This window comes from Eptatretus burgeri, chromosome 2 (assembly GCF_056783735.1).
Source record: "Eptatretus burgeri isolate ZD-2024b chromosome 2, Ebu_testis_v1, whole genome shotgun sequence".
In the NCBI taxonomy this organism is placed as follows: Eukaryota; Metazoa; Chordata; class Myxini; order Myxiniformes; family Myxinidae; genus Eptatretus; species Eptatretus burgeri.
The window spans coordinates 154013124-154035623 of NC_140962.1; the positions used below are offsets into that span (position 1 = coordinate 154013124).

General features: G+C 42.3%; 2 protein-coding genes and 1 long non-coding RNA gene across 5 annotated transcripts in view; 1 reads left to right on the forward strand and 2 right to left on the reverse strand.

The window, feature by feature from the left end:
• Positions 1-10398, reverse strand: part of LOC147033614 (uncharacterized) — a 104754-nt gene extending 94356 nt beyond the window's left edge. Inside the window, exon 1 of one of the 3 annotated variants that reach the window (XR_015051737.1) lies at positions 9511-10398. Coding sequence is in view for 2 of the 3 variants with exons in the window: in XM_085857255.1 (XP_085713381.1) it covers positions 9511-10236 (726 nt within the window). In the remaining variant the exon portion in view is untranslated. The remainder of the gene's footprint in view (positions 1-9510) is intronic. The other 2 variants (XM_085857255.1, XM_085857264.1) reach the window with 2 other exon arrangements.
• Positions 9883-22500, forward strand: part of LOC147033615 (uncharacterized) — an 18228-nt gene continuing 5610 nt past the window's right edge. Inside the window, exon 1 of the long non-coding RNA XR_015051832.1 lies at positions 9883-10147. This is a non-coding gene — a long non-coding RNA (uncharacterized LOC147033615). The remainder of the gene's footprint in view (positions 10148-22500) is intronic.
• Positions 15594-22500, reverse strand: part of LOC147033616 (uncharacterized) — a 65134-nt gene continuing 58227 nt past the window's right edge. The window contains exon 11 of the mRNA XM_085857393.1: positions 15594-16196. The gene's annotated coding sequence lies outside the window, so the exon portion shown is untranslated. The remainder of the gene's footprint in view (positions 16197-22500) is intronic.

Genomic DNA, 22500 nt, shown 5'->3' on the forward strand with positions numbered 1-22500 from the left:
ACGTTGGCGGATGGTGGTGGCGGATCGTAATTGAAAAATGCATTATGGAAATTGGGAGACCCTGATTTCCAGGCGGAAGGCGAGGATGGCGGTTAAAAGGGGGGGGGGGGGCGGTTAATCGAGGTTACACTGTATATTAAAAAAATACCCCTGTGTGGGGGTGACGGTCATCTCTATAATGTTTTTTACTATCATAATCGATGAACCGTTGCCAGACATCTCCTAAAATGACAGACGAGATAGGTTTTGAAAATGTCGACTTTCACAACTTTCGTGACCTCGTGACCTTGACCCTGACCTCAAATCCGGGAAAAAATAGGTCGTTGGGTATCACTCATCGACCTCTACCCACATACCAAATTTCATCAAGATCGGAAGTAAAAAGTTTTCTTTGTACCGGGAGGTGTTTTTGACCATCTTCCAGGTCACGTGGCGGCCAAACGGGATGGAAATTCAAAAATCTGTCCGGTTAGATACAAGATAATATTTTTTACTGTCATAATCAATAAACAGTTGCCGAATATCTTGTAGAATGGCAGACTAGATAGGTTTTGAAAATGGCGATTTTTATAACTTACGTGACCTCGTCCCTGACCTTGAACCCGGACAAAAGTTATATCGTTGTGCAACACTCATCGACCTCTACCCACATACTAAGTTTCATCAAGATCGGAAAGAAAAATTGTTGACGGACGGACATTTGGTCCAGCTTTATTAGGTAATCTCGGTCGAGATGACCTAAAAATGAGGTACGTTGAAAAAGCTCTGTTTTATTACAATTTAAAAATTATTTTATATTCTCGATTATCCATGGAGGCTTTCTCCATTTTAGTAAAGCCTCCATTTATGTGGTAGTTAGTTACCTCCACCACCAAAGGTGACATGACGGAGGTTATGTTTTCACTTGTGTAGTTTGTCTGTGAGCAGGATATCTCAAAAGGTTGTGGACAGATTTGATGAAATTTGGTGGACACGTTGGGTGTGTGAGAGGACGAATTGATTCGATTCTGGCGAAGATCAGAATCCGGATATGAGAGTTATTAAATTTTCTTCACCATTGAGAGATGGGGCCAAAAACGATATATGTATAGCTGTATAGCACAATATCTCAAAAAAGTTGTGGACGAGTTATGACAAAACAAGGTGAATGAGTTGGTGAGGTGACAAGAACAAGTGGATTAGATTTTGGTTCAAATCCGGATCCAGATCCGGCCTATCAGTGGGATATAAAATGTATACTGTTCAGCTTGGCGGAGGTATGTGCTCCACTGAGTGCCGTTCAAGTATCGGGTCTAATGAAAATCGTGTAAAAAGGTAGCAATGGCTTTACCATACAATCCCCCGATGTGTTGCTGCACAGAAGAGCAGTCAGTCGATCCTTTACAGCCTGGAATCCTGGAGCTGATTTCTCTTCTTTTGAAAGAAAGGTTCTCTTGGACATCTTCTTCCAAAATAAACTGGTTTCTTCAGCAATAAATATTTGCTCTAGTTTATATCCCTTCTCCTCGATGAGCTTGGCCAGTTCTGGAGGAAACTTCTTTGATGTCTCGTGATTTGAAGATGTTAATTCAACCACCAACTTGACATTACACAGAGCATACCTTTTCTTGAATTTTTCAAACCATCCCTTGCTGGCTTGAAAATTGCTTATGTATGAACAATTATACACTGCTTTGGCATATTTACGCTTGCTTATTACAAGCGTCAAATTGATTTGTCTTCTCTGAATTTATGGAAAAAATGTGCTGGTTATATGTTTGAGAGTGCGTGTGGTGAGGCACATGTGATACATCAGCTAAATGCAATCAATTGTCTTTGGCAGAGCAACCAATACGAGGCACATAAACAAATAAAATCAATCAAATGTTCAAACTAAAGGATTTCTACACAAAAATGAAAACTACCAAAGCAGTGATTTTTATCTACACTAGCGAAGAGCCGTAGAACCCGTCCTTACACCGTTGTACAATGCAACCCCTCCCACTGGGAGTGTCGCTATTCCACATGTACCTGATATACAAAGAGAGAATTGGGATTCACCGTCCACCCTGAAACCCCATCGTCATCATCATCATCATTATCATCTTCATCAGCATCATGCATGCTCTCTGCAGAGCAGTTTCTTTGTGAGGGTTAAAATCCTGGACGGGTTTCCACTCCGACACAGGAAGTCAGGGCAGGAATTTGTAATTTGTTAATGGTGCCGGTGATGACTCCCCGACTCTTCATGAAGGACACTGTGGGATCTTTGACGTCCACCAACTAATGCCGGCAGACGGAACTCCCAGGTTAACGTCCATCCAAGGGACGTCACACACACTGATGAATCACCTTTTGCGTGTGAAACACCGGGATGACAGTTGAAAGTCGTCAGGATTCAAACCCAGGCGAGACAGCTCAGAAGCAAGTGTACAACTACACATACATTCAGACCTCTTTTAGGGCTGTGGATGCATTCCAACCTCTTAGAGCGCTATAAGGAAGTGTTCGAGGAGGTCATTATAGCATGGTTTCAATTGAGATGCATTCCCGACAGCATTGTTTCTTACCTATGATAATGATACTGTACACATGGTAAATGTGTCAAAGCATTTTATAAATAAAAAGATTCATTTTTAATAGTAGGTAATGACAAAAAGAGCTCACGTACTGGACAGTGCATTCGGTCGGGAATTGCGGCAGAGCTACTCCCAGGAGGATCGGCCAAGCTGTGGCCAGAAAATTCACGCGCTGCCTGATTTTCAGCGCTTAAATTTCTCGAACCACCCTCGACTGGCCTGAAACGTGTTTGTCGTTGATCCCTCACTTTCTTGTTCCTGCAGGTAGGTGAAGATACTCTTTGCCTTCTTCATAATGGTCAGCTGGTTTAGGGGCATATGTCGCTGCATGTGATGTTCCACCCACACACTTAACCGGCCCTCCATTTTCTCCAGTAAAATTCTTCTTGAAGGAATCGGCTTTGTGGCAGTTAATGAAGTGGTGGATTGAGCAGAAGTCCTTATCTTGTCTGCATTCTTGACAATGGTTCTAATGGTTGATGTATTCAAACCCAAGCTCCGACCAACATCAACCTGACATTCACTCGCCTCCACAAGCCTTATCACCTGCATTTTTACATCAATACTGATGCTTTTCCTTAACTGTTTGGCCATCTGCCCAGCATGAGCACTCGCTGGGATTTTTTCAGACATTATGGGTTAAAATACTTTCAAAAAAACACTTGAAAACAAGGCTAAATGAGAGTTACCACGGTGGAGTAAACACGATTCTGCAGGAAGCGTTCAAACCTAGAGGAGGCACATGCTGATTGGCACAGTGCCAATCAGTATACGCCGTCCTCACTGGTTGAGCGCAAGGCGAAGCCGTGCTCATTGGTTGAGTGCACGGTTCAAACGTGTGCGTATTCTCGTATGGAACTTTTGAACCATTTTATGGATTTCAATAAACTTTTTGTTTTTTTTTAAGTAAAAATTCCCTCCAGGAAACTTAGAACAATAAGAAAACAGCATTCTCAGAGATGACATGATACAAGGTGTGTCTGAACCAAGATCTTGTAAATTACATTAAGTCAAAAAAATAAATAAATTACATTAAGTAATGCGTGACATTACGTGACATATTATACATATTATATACACACGTTATACATGACATGATACATATTATGTACACACGTTATACGTGGCATATTACATGTGACATATACACACATTATGCATGACATATTACATGTGACATATACATATATAGCCAGGTTATATGTGACATTACATGTAACATATTATACATATTACACACACGTTATACATGACATATTACATGTGACATATTATATACACGTTAAATGTGACATATTACATGTGACATATGATACATATATACACACGTTATGCATGACATATACATATTATATACACACATTATGAATGACATATTACATGTGACACATTATACATATGAAATGCACACGTTATGTGACATATTGCACATGTCATATACACACCCCATATGTGACATTGCACATGTAGATAGATATATATATATATATATATATATATATATATATATATATATATATATATATATATATATATATATAAATGACATTACACATGTTATACAAGTATACACACATTATACATGACATATTGCATATTATATACACAGATTATCCGTGACAAATTGCACATATTATATACACACGTCATGCGTAACATACTGAACATGTTATATACACACATTATACGTGACATATTACACGTTATATACACACATTATACATGACATAATGCACATGTTATATATACACATTATATGTGACATATTGCACGTTATATAAACACATTATACGTGACATATTGTACATGTTATATACACACATTATATGTGATATATTGCACATGTTATATACACACATTATACGTGACATATTGCACATGTTATATTCTTCTTCTTTCGGCTGCTCCCATTAGGGGTCGCCACAGCGGATCATCCGTTATGATCCACGTCCTGATTTGGCACAGGTTTTATGCCGGATGCCCTTCCTGACGCAACCCTGGTCGCCTCTTACGACTCAGGGATAAGGATTGGGTTTCGACATGATTCCGGGCTGCCCTACACCCTCTCATAGCGCGGCCCAGTGCAGAGCTCCCGTCCTCAAGCGATCCTCCGAGGAGCCGGATTAGAGGCGCACGCCATTACGCCTGGTATATTCATATTGCACATGTTATATACACACATTATATGTGACATATTGCACATGCTATATACACACATTATATGAGACATATTGAACATGTTATATACACATATTATACGTGACATATTGCACATGTTACATAACACACATTATACGTGACATATTGCACGTTATATACACACATTATAGTGACACATTGAACATGTTATAGTGACATATTGCACATGTTACATACACACATTATACATGACATATTGCACATGTTATATACACACATTATACGTGACATATTGCACGCTATATACACACATTATACGTGACATATTGCACATGTTATTTACACACATTATACGTGACATATTGCACATGTTATATACACACATTATACGTGGCATATTGAACATGTTATAAACACACATTATACGTGACATATTGTACATGTTATATACACACATTATACGTGACATATTGCACGTTATATACACACATTATACGTGACATAGTGCACATGTTATATACACACATTATACGTGACATATTGAACATGTTATATAAACACGTCAAACGTGACATATTGCACTTGTTATATACACACATTATACTTGACATATTGAACATGTTATATACACACGTCATACGTGACATATTGAACATGTTATATACACATTATACGTGACATATTGCATATGTTAGATACATACATTATACGTGACATATTGCACATGTTACATACACACATTATACGTGGCATATTGCACATGTAAACATACACACATTATACGTGACATATTGCACATGTTACATACACACATTATACGTGCCATATTGCACATGTTACATAAACACATTACACGTGACATATTGCACATTTTTCATGCAAAGATTATACGTGACATATTGCACGCTATATACACACATTATACGTGACATATTGCACATGTTATTTACACACATTATATGTGACATATTGCACATGTTATATACACACATTATACGTGACATATTGAACATGTTATAAACACACATTATACGTGACATATTGTACATGTTATATACACACATTATACGTGACATATTGCACATGTTATATACACACATTTTACGTGACATATTGTACGTTATATACACACATTATACGTGACATATTGCACACGTTATATACACACACATTATATGTGAGATATTGAACATGTTATATACACACATTATACATGACATATTGCACATGTTACATACACACAATATACGTGACATTGAACATGTTACATACACATGTCATATTGAATATGTTATATACACATTATTTGTGACATATTGCACATGTTATATACACACATTATACATGACAGATTGAACATATTATAAACACACATTATACGTGACATTATTGCATATGTTAGATACAAACATTATACGTGACATATTGCACATGTTACATACACACATTATACGTGGCATATTGCACATGTAAACATACACACATTATACGTGACATATTGCACATGTTACATACATACATTATACGTGACATATTGCACATGTTACATAAACACATTACACGTGACATATTGCACATGTTACATACACACATTATACGTGACATATTGCACATGTTACATACACACAATATACATGACATATTGCACATGTTGTAGATACACATCTTATACATGACATATTGCACATTTATATATACACACATGTTATACATGACATATTGCACATTTATATATACACACATGTTATATGTGACATATTACACATGTTATATACACGTTATATATGACATATTGCACTTGTTACATAAACACAATATACGTGACATTGAACATGTTACATACACATGTCATATTGAATATGTTATATACACATTATTTGTGACATATTGCACATGTTATATACACACATTATACATGACAGATTGAACATATTATAAACACACATTATACGTGACATTATTGCATATGTTAGATACAAACATTATACGTGACATATTGCACATGTTACATACACACATTATACGTGGCATATTGCACATGTAAACATACACACATTATACGTGACATATTGCACATGTTACATACATACATTATACGTGACATATTGCACATGTTACATAAACACATTACACGTGACATATTGCACATTTTTCATACAAACATTATACGTGACATATTGCACATGTTGCATACATACATTATACGTGACATATTGAACATGTTACATACACACATTATACGTGACATATTGCACATGTTACATACACACAATATACGTGACATATTGCACATGTTACATACACACATTATACGTGACATATTGCACATGTTACATACACACAATATACGTGACATATTGCACATGTTACATACACACATTATATGTGACATATTGCACATGTTACAAACACACATTATCCGTGACATATTGCACATGTTACATACACACATTATACATGGCATATTGCACATGTCAAGATACACACATTATCCGTAACATATTGCACATGTTACAAACACACATTATATGTGACATCTTGAACATGTTACATAAACACATTATCCGTGACATATTGCACATGTTACATACACACATAATACGTGGCATATTGAACATGTTACATAAACACATTATACGTGGCATATTGCACATGTTACATACACACATTGTCCGTGACATATTGCCCATGTTACATACACACATTATACGTGGCATATTGCACATGTAAACATTCACACATTATGACATATTGCACATGTTACAAACACACATTATACGTGACATATTGCACATGTTACATACACACATTATACGTGACATATTGCACATGTTACATACACACATTATACGTGACATATTGCACATGTTACATACACACATTATACGTGACATATTGCACATGTTACATACACACATTATCCGTGACATATTGCACATGTTACATACACACATTATCTGGGACATATTGAACATGTTACATACACACATTATCCGTGACATATTGCACATGTTACATACACACATTGTCCGTGACATATTGCACATGTTACATACACACATTATCCGTGACATATTGCACATGTTACATACACACATTATCCGTGACATGTTGAACATGTTATACACACACATTATCCGTGACATCTTGAACATGTTACATAAACACATTATCCGTGACATATTGCACATGTTACATACACACATTATCTGTGACATATTGCACATGTTACATACACATTATACGTGACATCTTGAACATGTTACATAAACACATTATCCGTGACATATTGCACATGTTACATACACACATAATACGTGGCATATTGAACATGTTACATACACACATTATCCGTGACATATTGAACATGTTACATACACACATTATCCGTGACATGTTGAACATGTTACATACACACATTATCCGTGACATATTGCACATGTTACATACACACATTATACGTGACATATTGCACATGTTACATAGACACGTTATACGTGACATATTGCACATGTTACATACACACATTATACGTGACATATTGCACATGTTACATACACACATTATCCGTGACATGTTGAACATGTTACATACACACATTATCCGTGACATATTGCACATGTTACATACACACATTATCTGGGACATATTGAACATGTTACATACACACATTATCTGGGACATATTGAACATGTTACATACACACATTATCCGTGACATATTGCACATGTTACATACACACATTATCCGTGACATATTGCACATGTTACATACACACATTATCCGTGACATGTTGAACATGTTACATACACACATTATCCGTGACATGTTGAACATGTTACATTCACACATTATCCGTGACATATTGAACATGTTATATACACACATTATCCGTGACATGTTGAACATGTTACATACACACATTATCCGTGACATATTGAACATGTTACATTCACACATTATCCGTGACATGTTGAACATGTTACATACACACATTATCCGTGACATGTTGAACATGTTACATACACACATTATCCGTGACATATTGAACATGTTACATACACACATTATCCGTGACATGTTGAACATGTTACATACACACATTATCCGTGACATATTGAACATGTTACATACACACATTATCCGTGACATGTTGAACATGTTACATACACACATTATCCGTGACATATTGAACATGTTATATACACACATCATACTTCAGACCTGTGAGGGCTCCGTTGCATCTTGTGAAACCTGCATTTGGAGAGAATCCCTCAATTCTGGTCGGGATGTTGCTGCCTTTCGGCATTTTCACACATTGACGAATCATCCTGCCTGTGCAACACTTGATGACGGTGTATTGCTTAACGGAGATTCCAACCCTCGTTTGACAGTTTGGAGGTGAGTGTATCGAACCACGTACACAAAATTATTTTTAACTTTCATGTCCCATCGGCTACTCTTTTTCCTTTGCAGGGTATTTGTGCTGCCGAAGTAGTTTCTAAGCAAGGATTATACTGGGTGATTTTTCCATTGCCTTCCAAGCATTGTTTGTGTCGTAATCTGTCTTTTTAAATGCTGAACGTCAAAGCTCGGAAGCAGCACGTGCGTTTGGTTTGACTCAGATGTCGCTTGAAGTACAGACTTTCCAATTCCAGCACGAACACTTAAATACAGATCGTAAACATATTATCTAATAAATACAAAATAATATTTCTGTGATAATAACATCAGTAAGCATTGACAAGAATGTAAAATACTCGATGCACAAACAAATTAAAAAATATATTAATTTGCCGTCGCTGCTGCTTACTACTCCGACATGGCGGCGGTTGGTGTCGAGGTGGGCGGAGCTATCGCCGCGAACATATCCCAGGCTGTGGTTCGCCCTCCTGCCAAACTGGAGGTTTCTTCTTGAATGAGGTTGCCGGCCTTGAATGCCTTGCCCAGTGCTTCTTCTCCCGGAGTATATATCTGCAGCAGGAGATTTCGTGAAGCACAATTCCAGGGCTGCTTGGTGGTCAGCGCTCGGAGCTTCGCGACTGATGCCACCGCCGTGGAAGTTACTTCGGCGCTTAAACCTGTCGAACCAACCTCGACTGGCCGCGAACGTCTCCGTCGTCGATCTCTCGCCTTCTTGTTCCCGCAGGTGGGTAAAGATGCTTCTCGCCTTCTCCATGATGACCGACTGGGTTAAAGGCATCTGGCGCCGCGTCTGCTCTTCCATCCACACGATTAACCGGCTCTCCATCTTCTCCGACAAACTGCTCCTCGAACGAGTTAACTTGGTTTTACTTAGCGACGTGGTGGACCGGGCGGAAGCTTTGATCTTGTCCGCGTTGCTGAGAATTGTTCTGATGGTCGACGTGGCCAGGTCGAACGCACGACCCACCTCCACCTGACGTTCACCTGCCTCGATCTGCCGTAACACCTGCATTTTCACATCCAAGGTGATGCTTTTCCTCGACACCTTCGTCCTGTTTCCAGCACCGACACTCGCAGGCCTTTCTGCAGACATTATGGCACTAAAATTGCTCATAACAACATGAAGTGGAGAGAGGGAGAGAGAGAGGGAGAGAGGGAGAGAGAGAGAGAGAGAGAGAGAGAGAGAGAGAGAGAGAGAGAGAGAGAGAGAGAGAGAGAGAGAGAGAGAGAGAGAGAGAGAGAGAGAGAGAGAGAGAGAGAGAGAGAGAGAGAGATACACAGAGAGAGAGAGAGAGAGATACAGAGAGAGAGAGAGAGAGAGAGAGAGAGACACAGAGAGAGAGACACAGAGAGAGAGACACAGAGAGAGAGACACAGAGAGAGAGACACAGAGAGAGAGACACAGAGAGAGAGACACAGAGAGAGACACAGAGAGAGACACAGAGAGAGACACAGAGAGAGACACAGAGAGAGAGACACAGAGAGAGAGACACAGAGAGAGACACAGAGAGAGAGACACAGAGAGAGACACAGAGAGACACACAGAGAGACACACAGAGAGACACACAGAGAGACACACAGAGAGACACAGAGAGAGAGACCGAGAGAGAGAGAGACCGAGAGACCGGGGCGGGGTGAGTGACGCTGATTGGCTCAGAGCGAGTGCACGCGGTACGACGGAAGCGGGTTCGTTTACCCGGGGAGAGCTGCATGGTGCGGTGGATCCTCGTCATTGTTTGTGTTGGGTTCGTCCAGGACAAAGAGCTGTATAACGAATCGGTATTCTTTGGGATAGCGCTAAGTGAGGTATTACTCGATTAGTGGAGGGTGTGTGGTGTACGTACCTACTCCTCCGAGAGGATTTGACCGAGGAAGCTGAAACTTTCAGGGATTAAGGAGGGCATGGTAAAGTGGTACCCGTGCAAATTTCGATGGATTCCATCAAGTTTTTTTTTTGGGGGGGGAGGGGTGGGGAAAGAAATTTCACCTATCTTGCCATTTTCTTCGTTTCAGGGTTGGGGGAGGATCTGCATTTGGAATTATTAGAGCTATGAAACCACAACGTATTATCTATATACTTAAAGTTGTATTTTCAGTCTGCCTGTCTATCGATGGAATCGGCCCCACCGGCGGTAACTCTCATCATCTTGCATGCCGTTGGAATCCTCTTGCCCATCTGCACAAGGTGCGGGTACCTCTGCTCGTACTGTTTACGCACATCAGCAGTACGCTCTGTTGTATTTTGTGAGAGCAAGGAAAATGATGTATGTAATCCCCATCCAATTCCTCCCCCACCCCCCCCTTCTTCCCTAGAGTTTGCTTCTGTATCCATCTTCGCTGTCATTCGCCAATTTGCAAAATACAAACGAATGCTTTAAATGATCAGTAAGCCAAAAAGCGGAATTGAAAGCCCGACATGAATTGGTCGATATGCCATTTTTACATCCATCAATACGACGCGATTCAATGTCATCGACTTTGTGCTATCGTGTCCAAATTTCTTCAGCTATTCTGATAAGCATCAGCTTAAAATTTGCATTGTAATTTTTCCGCAAGCTTTTATTCACCTGTCCTTTCTTCGAACCACTTTTTCCACTGAATCTATAACGTATGGGTCCATCCAGCAACCACTCATATACATTGCCCAATAATTATGTATGGTACAGTGTTTTGGAGAGAAGAAGAAGAGGAAAAGGTTCCCTTACAAGGAACTTCGATGAAGGAGGAGACTATTAGACCCATCAAAGCCGTGTGCTATTATTACCAACCTTGTGATTGTTTGATTTCTGATCATCAATTTGGTTTCAGACCAGGTCACTCTACCCTGGATATGCTGCTTCTGCTCTCGCAACAATGGATGGAGGTACTCAATGTCAGACATGAAATCAGAGACGTATCTCGTGCTTTTGACAGTCTGGCACCCTGTCCTGCTCACCAAACTGTCTTCCCATGGTATCCAAGGCCATCTCCACTCATGACTCGCAGACTTCCTCTCCTGTCGCAGTCAACATGTGGACCTAAATGGAGTTCTTTCATCCCCTCTTCCTGTCCAGGCTGGAGTTTCTCAAGGCAGCGTTCTGGGCCCTGTTCTTTTTCTGGTTTTCATCAATCTCTCGGACTCTCTGGAAAATCCTCTATCTCTTTGCTGATGGCTCCACATTCTGCTGTACGCAAGCATTGGCTTCATCGCTCACTGCAGATCTGGGTAAAATCACAAACTAGTCCAACACGTGGAACATGTCTTTCAATCCGGACAAATCTCACACTCTCACAATGTCTCTCCGAAAGGACCGTTTTGAACCCCCCCCGCCCCCCAATCTACCTTTCATTCAAGCTTCTGGGTCTCACTATCTGCCATGATCTTTCCTGGGAAAGCCACATTTCCGCAGTTTTGTCCGCAGCTTGATGGAGTACTGCTCTCCCCACTGGGCTGGTGCTTCTGCCTCTCACCTTTCTCGGCTTCACGCTGTGGAAACCAAGGCATGTAGGGTCTTTGGGCCTCTCGCAGACAGGTCGGTGGTCTTTCTGTCTTCTACTGTCTCCTCTCTGGTCTTGTCCCCTCTGCTCTTTCTGCGATTTGTCCACACCATATTTCCACAGGGCACTCAATCTCCGCCAACAACCCCTTCTGGTAAAACTACCAAAATCACGAATCACTGCTCACCTTCACTCTTTCATTCCTCTTTTTTTTTCCTGCCTTTGGAATAAACATCCTCACTCTGTTCAATCCCACTCTTCCTTCCAGGCCTTCAAAACAGCTGTTCACCACCACCTATTATCATCCCCCATCCAAAACTTCGATATTTTTTACCCCCATTAATCCACCCAAAACCCACCTCCAAATTCCCTGCTTTCCTTCCTGAACGTCCCTGTAATGTAATGTCCATCTTGTTTACCCCGTGTTCCCTGCCCCATCCCTCTCTTCCACAGATCTCTTAATGTCTCTGTTCCCCACTGTTTGTCCTTCGCTCTCCCGCCCCTCTTGTCTCATGCCCCGCCTTGCTGTGCATTGTGTGTTAACTCTCATACGAGCCTCTACAAGGTATACAAAAAAACATCCCCTATGTTTACAGAAAACAAAATGAAGCCTTCAAATTAAAGAACACCTTCCCTGCAGTCAAACATGGAGGAGGTTCAGTGATGTTTTGGGGTTGCTGTGCTGCCTCTGGCACTGGGTGCCTTGAATGTGTGCATGGCATCATGAAACCAGGAGATTACCAAGGAGGCATTTTGGAGCGCAATGTTCAACCCAGTGTCAGAAAGCTGGGTCTCCGTTGAAGGTCATGGGTCTTGCAGCAGGACATGACCCCAAACACATTTCAAAAAGCACCCAGGAATGGTTCGACAACGCTGGACTATTCTGAAGTGGCCATCAATGAGTCCAGATCTAAATCCCATTCAACACCTGTGAGTATATCTGAAAACAGCAGTTGGGAGAAGGCACCCTTCAAATCTGGGAGAACTAGGACAATTTGTTGAAGAAGAGTGGAACAAACTGCCAGTGGAGAGCTGTAGAAAGTGCATTCATGGTTATAGGAAATGCTTCACTACAGTTATTTTGTCAAAAGGTACCAAATCTACCAAATATTTCTTTAATACCAAATAAAATATATTTTTAATACCAACCAAAAAAAATTTTTTTTTTATCGACCGAATATTAAGTCGAGGGTGGCAATAATTTTGGCAATGCCATTTATTTATATTTTCTGATTTGAAAGGATATATTAAATTCTGAATCAAAAACAAAAGTTCTATAATATTAACGGTGAAATAAATAATTATGGAGACAATACTTTCGTCAATTTCAACTTATTTTTCGAGAAAATTGTGAGTTATTTGAAAAAAGTGCAAGGGTGCCAATATTTTTGGCCACGACAGTATTGTCGTGTCCAGTATTGTCATGTCGTGTTAAACCCTACCTGGACGGATGGCAAAGCTTCTCCTTTGAAGGCTACAACCGAGACTCGGAGATTAATGCACGCGTGTTAACGGAACGTAATAGCGGAGAGACGATGCACCCATGAGGAGCACAGCACACGGGCGCCGCACCAGGACAGCACAATGCTATAGCATCTTCAAAGGAATACATTTAATGAAAAATAAAATAATATTCACAAAGGACAAGAATTCAAAAGGAAATTATAATAATATGAAATAAATAAATCCTACAGTCGTGGCCTCACACCCAGACTCATATACAGACAACGGGGAAACAAACAAACAAAAAATCCTCCTTTCAACCACTCTTGCACTTAGCTTGGCTTAGAGCTGATCCTTGTGGAACTGGAATCGAGACGCTTCTCTCGTAGCAGGTGAACGCATGCCAGGCATTCCACGAGCAGCACTCCACATAAAGGCTCAAAGCCCCAGTGTAATGGTTTTGGGTGCTCTGATCGTCCTCATCGACCCGACCAGAAGCAAAAGGCCGGCGTCTTACTTTGCCACGCGAGCCAAACCGCCTCAACACAGATTCAATGGCCATATCGTCCTCTTCGGTGTGCGCTCAATCGTCCTTTGTGTGGTGACACATAACATTTAAGCTCACAGGTTCCAGACTTGCATCGAGATGCCTTCTACTCGTCCATGGACCAAGCAACTCTACACAACGCCGTACTCCCTCTTAGATTCTTCCATCTACCCCCTCAATCGTAACAGTATGTAGAGCAGTGTCAGCGACTGCACTGCTAATTGCAGTTTCTATTGGCTTTCAGTGATCTTTCACTGAAATGTATTTAATTTTGACGTCTTGCTTACCAACTATCATTTATAGGTCTTAACTGGTAACGGTTACCTCGACAAGGTGGATGTGTAGCAGGAAGTGCTGGTATGGCATATGGGTTCATGCTTATCATTCCATTTCAGAGGTGGTAGGTGCATGTATGTGTCCAATTATATGGGCAGGCATAACATTACCAGCTCAGCTATTATCTGAGCACATGGTATTCAAATTACATGTTTGAAATAAAGCTGAGAATCCATACTAGGTACAAAAGGTACCCATAAAGTGGGGATTGATCAGCCAATGACAGGTATCCTATAGATGGAATAAATAAGACACCTATCTTGTGACAGGTATGTCCACGCATGCTCGCAATTAGGACTTTGCCATTGTCTGACCAATGCATCATTGAATGAGCTGACAGGCAGTGTGAAGGTTGGTGTGATTTGGTTGGTTTTTTTTATCAGTTGAGGTTACATGGTTAGTTTCTTCGAGTTGTGAGTGGTATAAAAAGGCCTGGGACAAAGATAATGTGAGATTTGAAAAAGAGCTTCTCAGGAAGGTCCAGTCTTGAGTGCAGTGTGTTGTGAACCAAAGACTGAGCCCTTATGTTGAACCATCTGGCTGTTGGAGCTGTCACCACATTGGTCAATGGAATTTCGGATCGACTGGACAATCTGATCGCGTACATTGGCATGGTCACATTACACATGGCTTGCAGAAACTGTCGTGATTGGAAAGGTCATCTGCAAACACGTATCCACACAGCACGTGGCTCCAGAGTGATTCGAGCCGACTGGTGCCAAGGTGGAGGCTTTCAACATATTTTTTTGTTTGTATTTCCTTTAAAAACAAATCTTTTTTTTGAAAAGAATGTTGCAAGACTTTTTTTTCCTGAAAAATTGACCCAAATTTAATTTATTTTCAGAGACAAATTCACATAAAGGGTTAACTGAAAAAGTTGTGCAAATTGGACAAAATATTGTTCATGAGGACGATAAAAAAATGTAAAACAAAAAGCAATGAGAAATAAACCTCAAAATGACATGCACCAACACCATGGAATCTTTTGTAGTGATATACGACATGCTGGAGAATGTCGTTGAAGAAAATGAGTATCATCACTCAAGTCAGTTTTTTGTCTTGCATGATGACAAAAAACATCTCATAATCACATTCTACAATTGCTGTACAAGACTTCTGTTTAGTGTATGTACTATATGGACATCCAATGTGTCAGTAACTTTTATCAGGAGAAACTTGGCATTGCCTCTGCAACTGTCAAAGCAGTCTCAGTCATGAAGTGAGAGCGATAGGTGCAGCGCGGAACTTCTCGTAGAATTACATTCATCTCCCTGTGAACAACATTCACATAAATGAATAACTGTCGGCTCTCAGTACTGAATTGATAAATAGATAAATAGGAGGTGAGGTACAAGGGCGCTTGGAACTTGACCTGGACTTTTCTTTACACTCGAAGCTTGTATGGATGTTACAAAATAAACTAGAAAGCATCTCAAAATGCAAAGCCCCTCCACAAACACGCTTTGTCCTCAAACTAAAGTTGATGAAAATGACAGTTTTTAAAGTTGTACATTTTATTAATTTATGTTCTCCACAATCTAATAATAAAGGTTTGTTGAAGATTTGATGACAAAAGCTCAATTGGTAAAAATACTACGGCCTGGACATACACACTGAATCTCAATGGTAAACGAGGATTTTGCTTAAACATTTACAGCTGGTCTACCACTACACCGATGACATCATCCTTACAATTCCTTATTCCCCATTGGGAGGAGAGTGAGATGCTCCAAGTTTCAAATTTTTCTGATCAGCGGTTTCAGAGATGTAATGTTTTATTTTATGCGTTTAATCTAAGATGACTGCCATAACACATGACCTATGATGTCACAATTAAAATATTCTCCATGAGGGGCTAGTGGGGTGGGGGCTAGCGGGGGGAGGAGGGGTCGCTCCTCCCCTGAAAATGTGTCAATTGGATAAGTGGTTGCTGAGAAAAAATATTTGAAAAATAAGAGCAAAAAAAAAAATCCAAAAAAGGGTCGAAGAAGAATAATATAAAGAGGACTGCAAGTTCTGAAGCTTACCTGGATCAGGAGGAACAGTCACTTAAAACCCTCTGCAGACCTCCTTAGACCCCAATATACAGGGGGCTGCAAAAGTAGGTATACAGTAAGGATTATACCAGTATTATAATAGTGGTGCTAGTATTCATTTAATACTAGAATTCATTTAATTCATTAAAATCATTATTACCATTTTTAATATTTTTATTTTCGTAATTTTTTCTATAATACATCTTTTATTTGCAGGTTAAGTGGAAATTTAACGATGGCTAGTAATTTAACGGACGAGGAGCGTATTACTGTCCTGTATACATTACTGTATACCTACTTTTGCAGCCCCCTGTATATTGTTGCGGTTCTTGGAACCGCATGCATCCAACAGATAGTGGTCCCAAGACAGTAAATGCCATTAATATACGTGCAGATAGTCCCTTCCCTTTTGTCTCGCAGGACAACAGGGGCATGCGTTGCGAGGATCTCATAGCTAGATTTGCTTACATCATTTCTTCTTCATTTCATTTCTAACTTCATTCCTACTCTTCTTTTCTGATTATTCTTGAGGTAAGTGTGACCCACGTGCACCTTTCGCTGTGAGATGGGACCTCAGCAAAGGCCAAGCAGGCATTACACCCCCATCCCTCCGTAGAAAACACAGCCTGCGAAACGCACGCGCAGCGGTAATTTCCACACAATGGACAGGAAACACGCCCAGCACGACACCCACGCTGCACGGAACGCGTACTGAGGCCGATAATAGAAAGGAAACCCCACGCCCCGTTGCACAGGATGCGAGTGTGCAAGGCGCAAGCGGCATGTTCCTTCCAACCCATTTCTGGACTAATTATATCGATCGGGTTTCGCCCCACCCACACGATAGCAGAATCGAGCGAGTGCTGGCCACGTGCGTAATGGCGGTTCAGAACGGAAAATGTTGTTCGGAACGGAAAATGTTGTACGGAACGTGCTGTCAAAGGCAGACCCGTGCGCCGCTCGTGACACTTTATCGTGCAGAGCGGGGCACAAATGGACACATCTTACTGCCTGTGCATAGGTTCGCCATAACATCGTACCTTCGGTCCTCGCTGGCGGCTGCGGATGCTCCCGTTGAAGGCAAACGTCCCCCCGCCTCCACGGCCAGCGAAGCCGCATTCATGCGGAGGCATACGGAACAACCTGGGCCACGTGGTGCACATGGAGCAGGCATGCAAGACCGACGCCATTCTCGGCCGGTCATCAGGGCATAGGCCTGGGGCTTCTTGCAGAGCGATTCATGGCGCGGAGTTCGGTGTGGGGGATTCATATCATGTCGTGAGGTTGGAGCGAGATAATTTTGTGGCATGGGGTCATCTTGCCGGAAATGGAATGTTGCAGTTTCTGGCCATCGCCGCCGGGCCGTGCAGGGGGTTGTGGGGCCAATCAGAGCGCCCGATTTGGGTGGTGACAACGCTTCGGGGTGCCCCCCCCGCCCCATGCCTATAAAGGTCCAAGCGGAGCTGTCTGTCTCTGTCTCTGTCTCTGTCTCTGTCTCTGTCTCTGTCTCTGTCTCTGTCTCTGTCTCTGTCTCTCTCTCTCTCTCTCTCTCTCTCTCTCTCTGTCTCTGTCTCTGTCTCTGTCTCTGTCTCTGTCTCTGTCTCTGTCTCTGTCTCTGTCTCTGTCTCTCTCTCTCCCCCTGCCCTGCCTCTCCCGCTCAAGCTGGACTTCGACTCCGCCTTCTGTCGTCATCACTTCAACTCCGCCTTCTGTCGTCATCGCTGAACTCCTCCTCCTCTTCTCCGCCCACACGACACTGACTCCACCCACCCACCTGGTCCTGCCTACCACTCCAAACACTCGCTCTGGACTCCACCCTCCCAACTCAAGTCCCTCCTTCACGCCCACGGCCTCGACGCTAGCTGCCCGAAGCAAGAAACGATGCGCCAGCTGGCGGGGGGGGGGGGGGTACCGCATCACAGAGCATTCCCCCCAAACGTATTGGTGGCGTTTTCGGGAAAGCGTGCAAGGGTACCGAGAGACCATAGCCTCAACTCCTTTCATGTCTTGCTTCAATTCCTCTTCATCGGGTTGTGTGTGTGTGTGTGTGTGTGTGTGTGTGTGTGTGTGTGTGTGTGTGTGTGTGTGTGTGTGTGTGTGTGTGTGTGTGTGTGTTCTGGCGCCTGTCTATATTAATAAGCCTGCAGAAGATTGTTATTATTTTCGGGTTAGATCTGCTCTGCGTCCGCTTTCATAAGTTGCTTGTTATTGCCGCACCACACCTTTCTTCCCAATCTCTGCTTGCACACCCCAATAAATCTATTGACTGCACCACATACCTTTCCTCACCCCATTGTAAGTAAATCATTATTAGAAATGCTCCCAGCTCGTTTTTGTCTGTTCTTTCATTGATTCAGCATGGTCCGTATCCTCACTTAGCCAGGACTCTATTCCCAATGATCCGTTCCTTTTAGCCGGTATGTCCTTGGCAGTGTCGCTCAGCTGCATGTGATACGGTAAAGTGATCCGGTTCGGACAAGGCATACCGAGGGCGCGTTCACGGTAATTAAATCACGTGATTAATTAGGTAACCCAGTGTTGTAGATTTCCCGCCCGTCGGCGTGCGAATGACCGCGTCTAACCAATAGCGGTCGCTTCGCCCACCGAACGGACAATCCAGTCGTGACTTTCTGGAACAATGCCAGAAACCAGTCACGGGTGGGTTTTTAATCCCACCACGGCCCAGTCCGTATTCTACCCACGCGAAATCGGGTCAATCGCCGAATATCGATATACCTAAGTATCCGCGCGGGTAACCTACCGAGGGACCGTACCTCGGTGAAGGCCTGCTTGGACACGAACCGCTTAAGCGGTCCGTTCTGTTCTGGGATAACCGAGCGGGTATTATCGCCAGACCTCGCCGGACCCGATTCTATTTATCGGTTATTTAAAAACCAACTATATTCCGAGTGCAAGATGGGGCAGTTCCATGAGGGAATGGACACAACAAACAGGTTCACATTCATACAAGGACATTTATTATAATAAAGCACCTATGCAATTAAACAAGGCAAAACACGTATGCAATTATACAAGCAACAAAAGCATGACAAAAGAACTATAACCGTCGACTTATTATGTACAGTCACTTGCACTTAACAGCAGTTCCTACTTAGTAGACGGGCCCACGGACACATGTACGCACAGACACACACCCAAGAAATGGTGGCAGAGGCCTTTAATAGCGAGCTCCAGCTCGGAGGACAGGTGAGCTGAAACTCAGAACCTATCTCGATCCTCTCCACATCGTGTGGTCTTCAAGTTGTTCGGACCCCGGCTCCAGCGAGAGCGAGCTGGATCCAATCGCCGTGATCCTTCCCGAGCTCCCGCGAATCCTCCCGAGCTTCTCAACACGTGCTGGTGAGACGAGGCGCCAATCCTTCCCGTTGATGCATCGCTTCCCCGAGGAACCACCTCCACGAAGAGGTCGATGACTCGCACCAAGCCGGGAACCAAAATGGAGAACAAAAAGCTCCACGAACCATGAAGAAGAAGAAGAAGCCACCACTCGCAGCTCGAGCCGAGCAACCAGCTCAACTTCCTTCCAAGCAAAGCAGCTCGAAGCAAAAAGCTCTCCCGAGCCAAGCAGAAGCCGAAGGTCACGGAACCATCAAAGCAAAAAGCCTCCTCTCGAGCCAGGTCACAGCCGAAGCTCACTGAGCCAGCCGAAGCAAAAAGCTTCCGAAGGCCTCAACCTGAACTCAAGCCAAACAGGACCCAAAGGTCTGCTGAACGGCTACTCTGAACTCCCTTCTCCAACTCTGCCTCTCCAACTCTGCCCCTGAACAAAAGAAAAAGATCTCCTCTTATCCTTCTCCACCCCCCCCCCTCCTCCATGCCTGGCGTGACTCATGCCCTCGTGATCCATCCCCCCGCTCAACCACGGGTGGGAGGGAGTTGTTGACATCATGAGTCAAGGGACGGTAGGGTTCTTCCTCTTCGCAGAAGAGGGGGAGGGATGTCTCCATTGTTCGTTTCCTAACTATTAAATCGATCCGCAGCGCATCTAATCGATTTCTGAACATTTAAACAATGAAAGGTGAGCTATCTAGGGAACAAGCACTTATCGACATAGCTGACTAAAGGAACCTGTATGTTGTGTGCAATCGAATTCCCAAATTCATCACACCAGTTAACCCATAGACGGGAGGACCCTCGGTCACGCGGGTGAGTTATTGGCGTCCACGGTCGGTTAAGCGACCCGCCGCGTCATGGAATTATCCGTGTGGGACGGCCTACAATTCCAGGGAGTCTGGTGGGAGCCAAGATAGCTCGCCCCCCCCAGTGGTCTTCTCACCCAACCTCCAGCCTGCAACAATATGTATATATATATATATATATATATATATATATATATATATATATATATTAATGCCATGAACAAACTTTGATGAACGTCATGGTGAAGTTTCATCAAAATTATGTGTGTAGTTTCAGAGAACAAAGCAAATAGCGATTTTTTTTTTTTTTTTTTTTTTTTAGGGTGGGGGGGGGGGGGGGTCAAACTTGGACCAAATATGACCGATCATAGACTCCCTTAGACCCTGAGACATGTTTTTTGAGAACTTGTTGACAAACTTTGGTACATCATGGGTGATAAAGGTTGTGATCAAGTTTTATCGAAATTGTCTGTGTAGTTTCAGAGAAGTTCCAAATGTTTACATACACCTTGACTGACTAACGAACCCTAACGAACACTGCACGATGCAAATACCTCACCTCAACAATTTATGTCCCAGGTGAGCTAAAAAGGAAGCCTTTTATTCTTGTGCTGGTTGAAAGAGCTCAAAAATCGGAGGTTATATATTTCTTAATAGGAAGAAGTTTGTTTATTTTCGGGAATGATCGAGGCAGCGATCTGATGCCTATTACACTGCCTGGATTGAAAATTTTGCTGTAAATGAAAATGTTATAATTTTCCTGAAGGCTTGAATGAATTTGAAGCAACTTTTACTTGTTCTTTTTCTCTGTGAGTAACATTTCCGTGTTTCAGGGTGGGACAGAGACAGACAGCATGAGCAGATTATATACAGTACGAGTAGGTGTACCCGGCGTTGCCCGTTGCAGTTCTCATCCTGTTGGCATTTTGAAGGAATAAAATTGTTTTCCCCCCCCCTTTTTCTTTGTGGGGGCTGAAAACACCTCTGTGCACCCACAAAGGTAACATTTAATATAAACTTTCACAGAGGTACAAAGGCTTAGGCACAACAGAGTGACCAAAAAAAACAAAAAAATTTTCAAGAATTTCAAAAACATTGGTTGCCAAAAACACTCCCCAGCACTGTTGAACCTTAAAGTATGACGAAGATCCATTCGGTCATTTCTGAGAAAAATGGCAGCATACAGACACACGGCTCTCTTATAGTGTATTGCCGGGCTGCGCAGTCAATTATTTTGTGGGGGGGGGGGGCGAAAACACATCCCGATACCCACAAAAGAATGGAGTCGGGATTACCTTTCACGTAGCTACAAAGGCTTACAGGCACTATAGAGTTACTTGAAAATTGCCTGTGCAACTCACAATCCCATGAGATTTGCG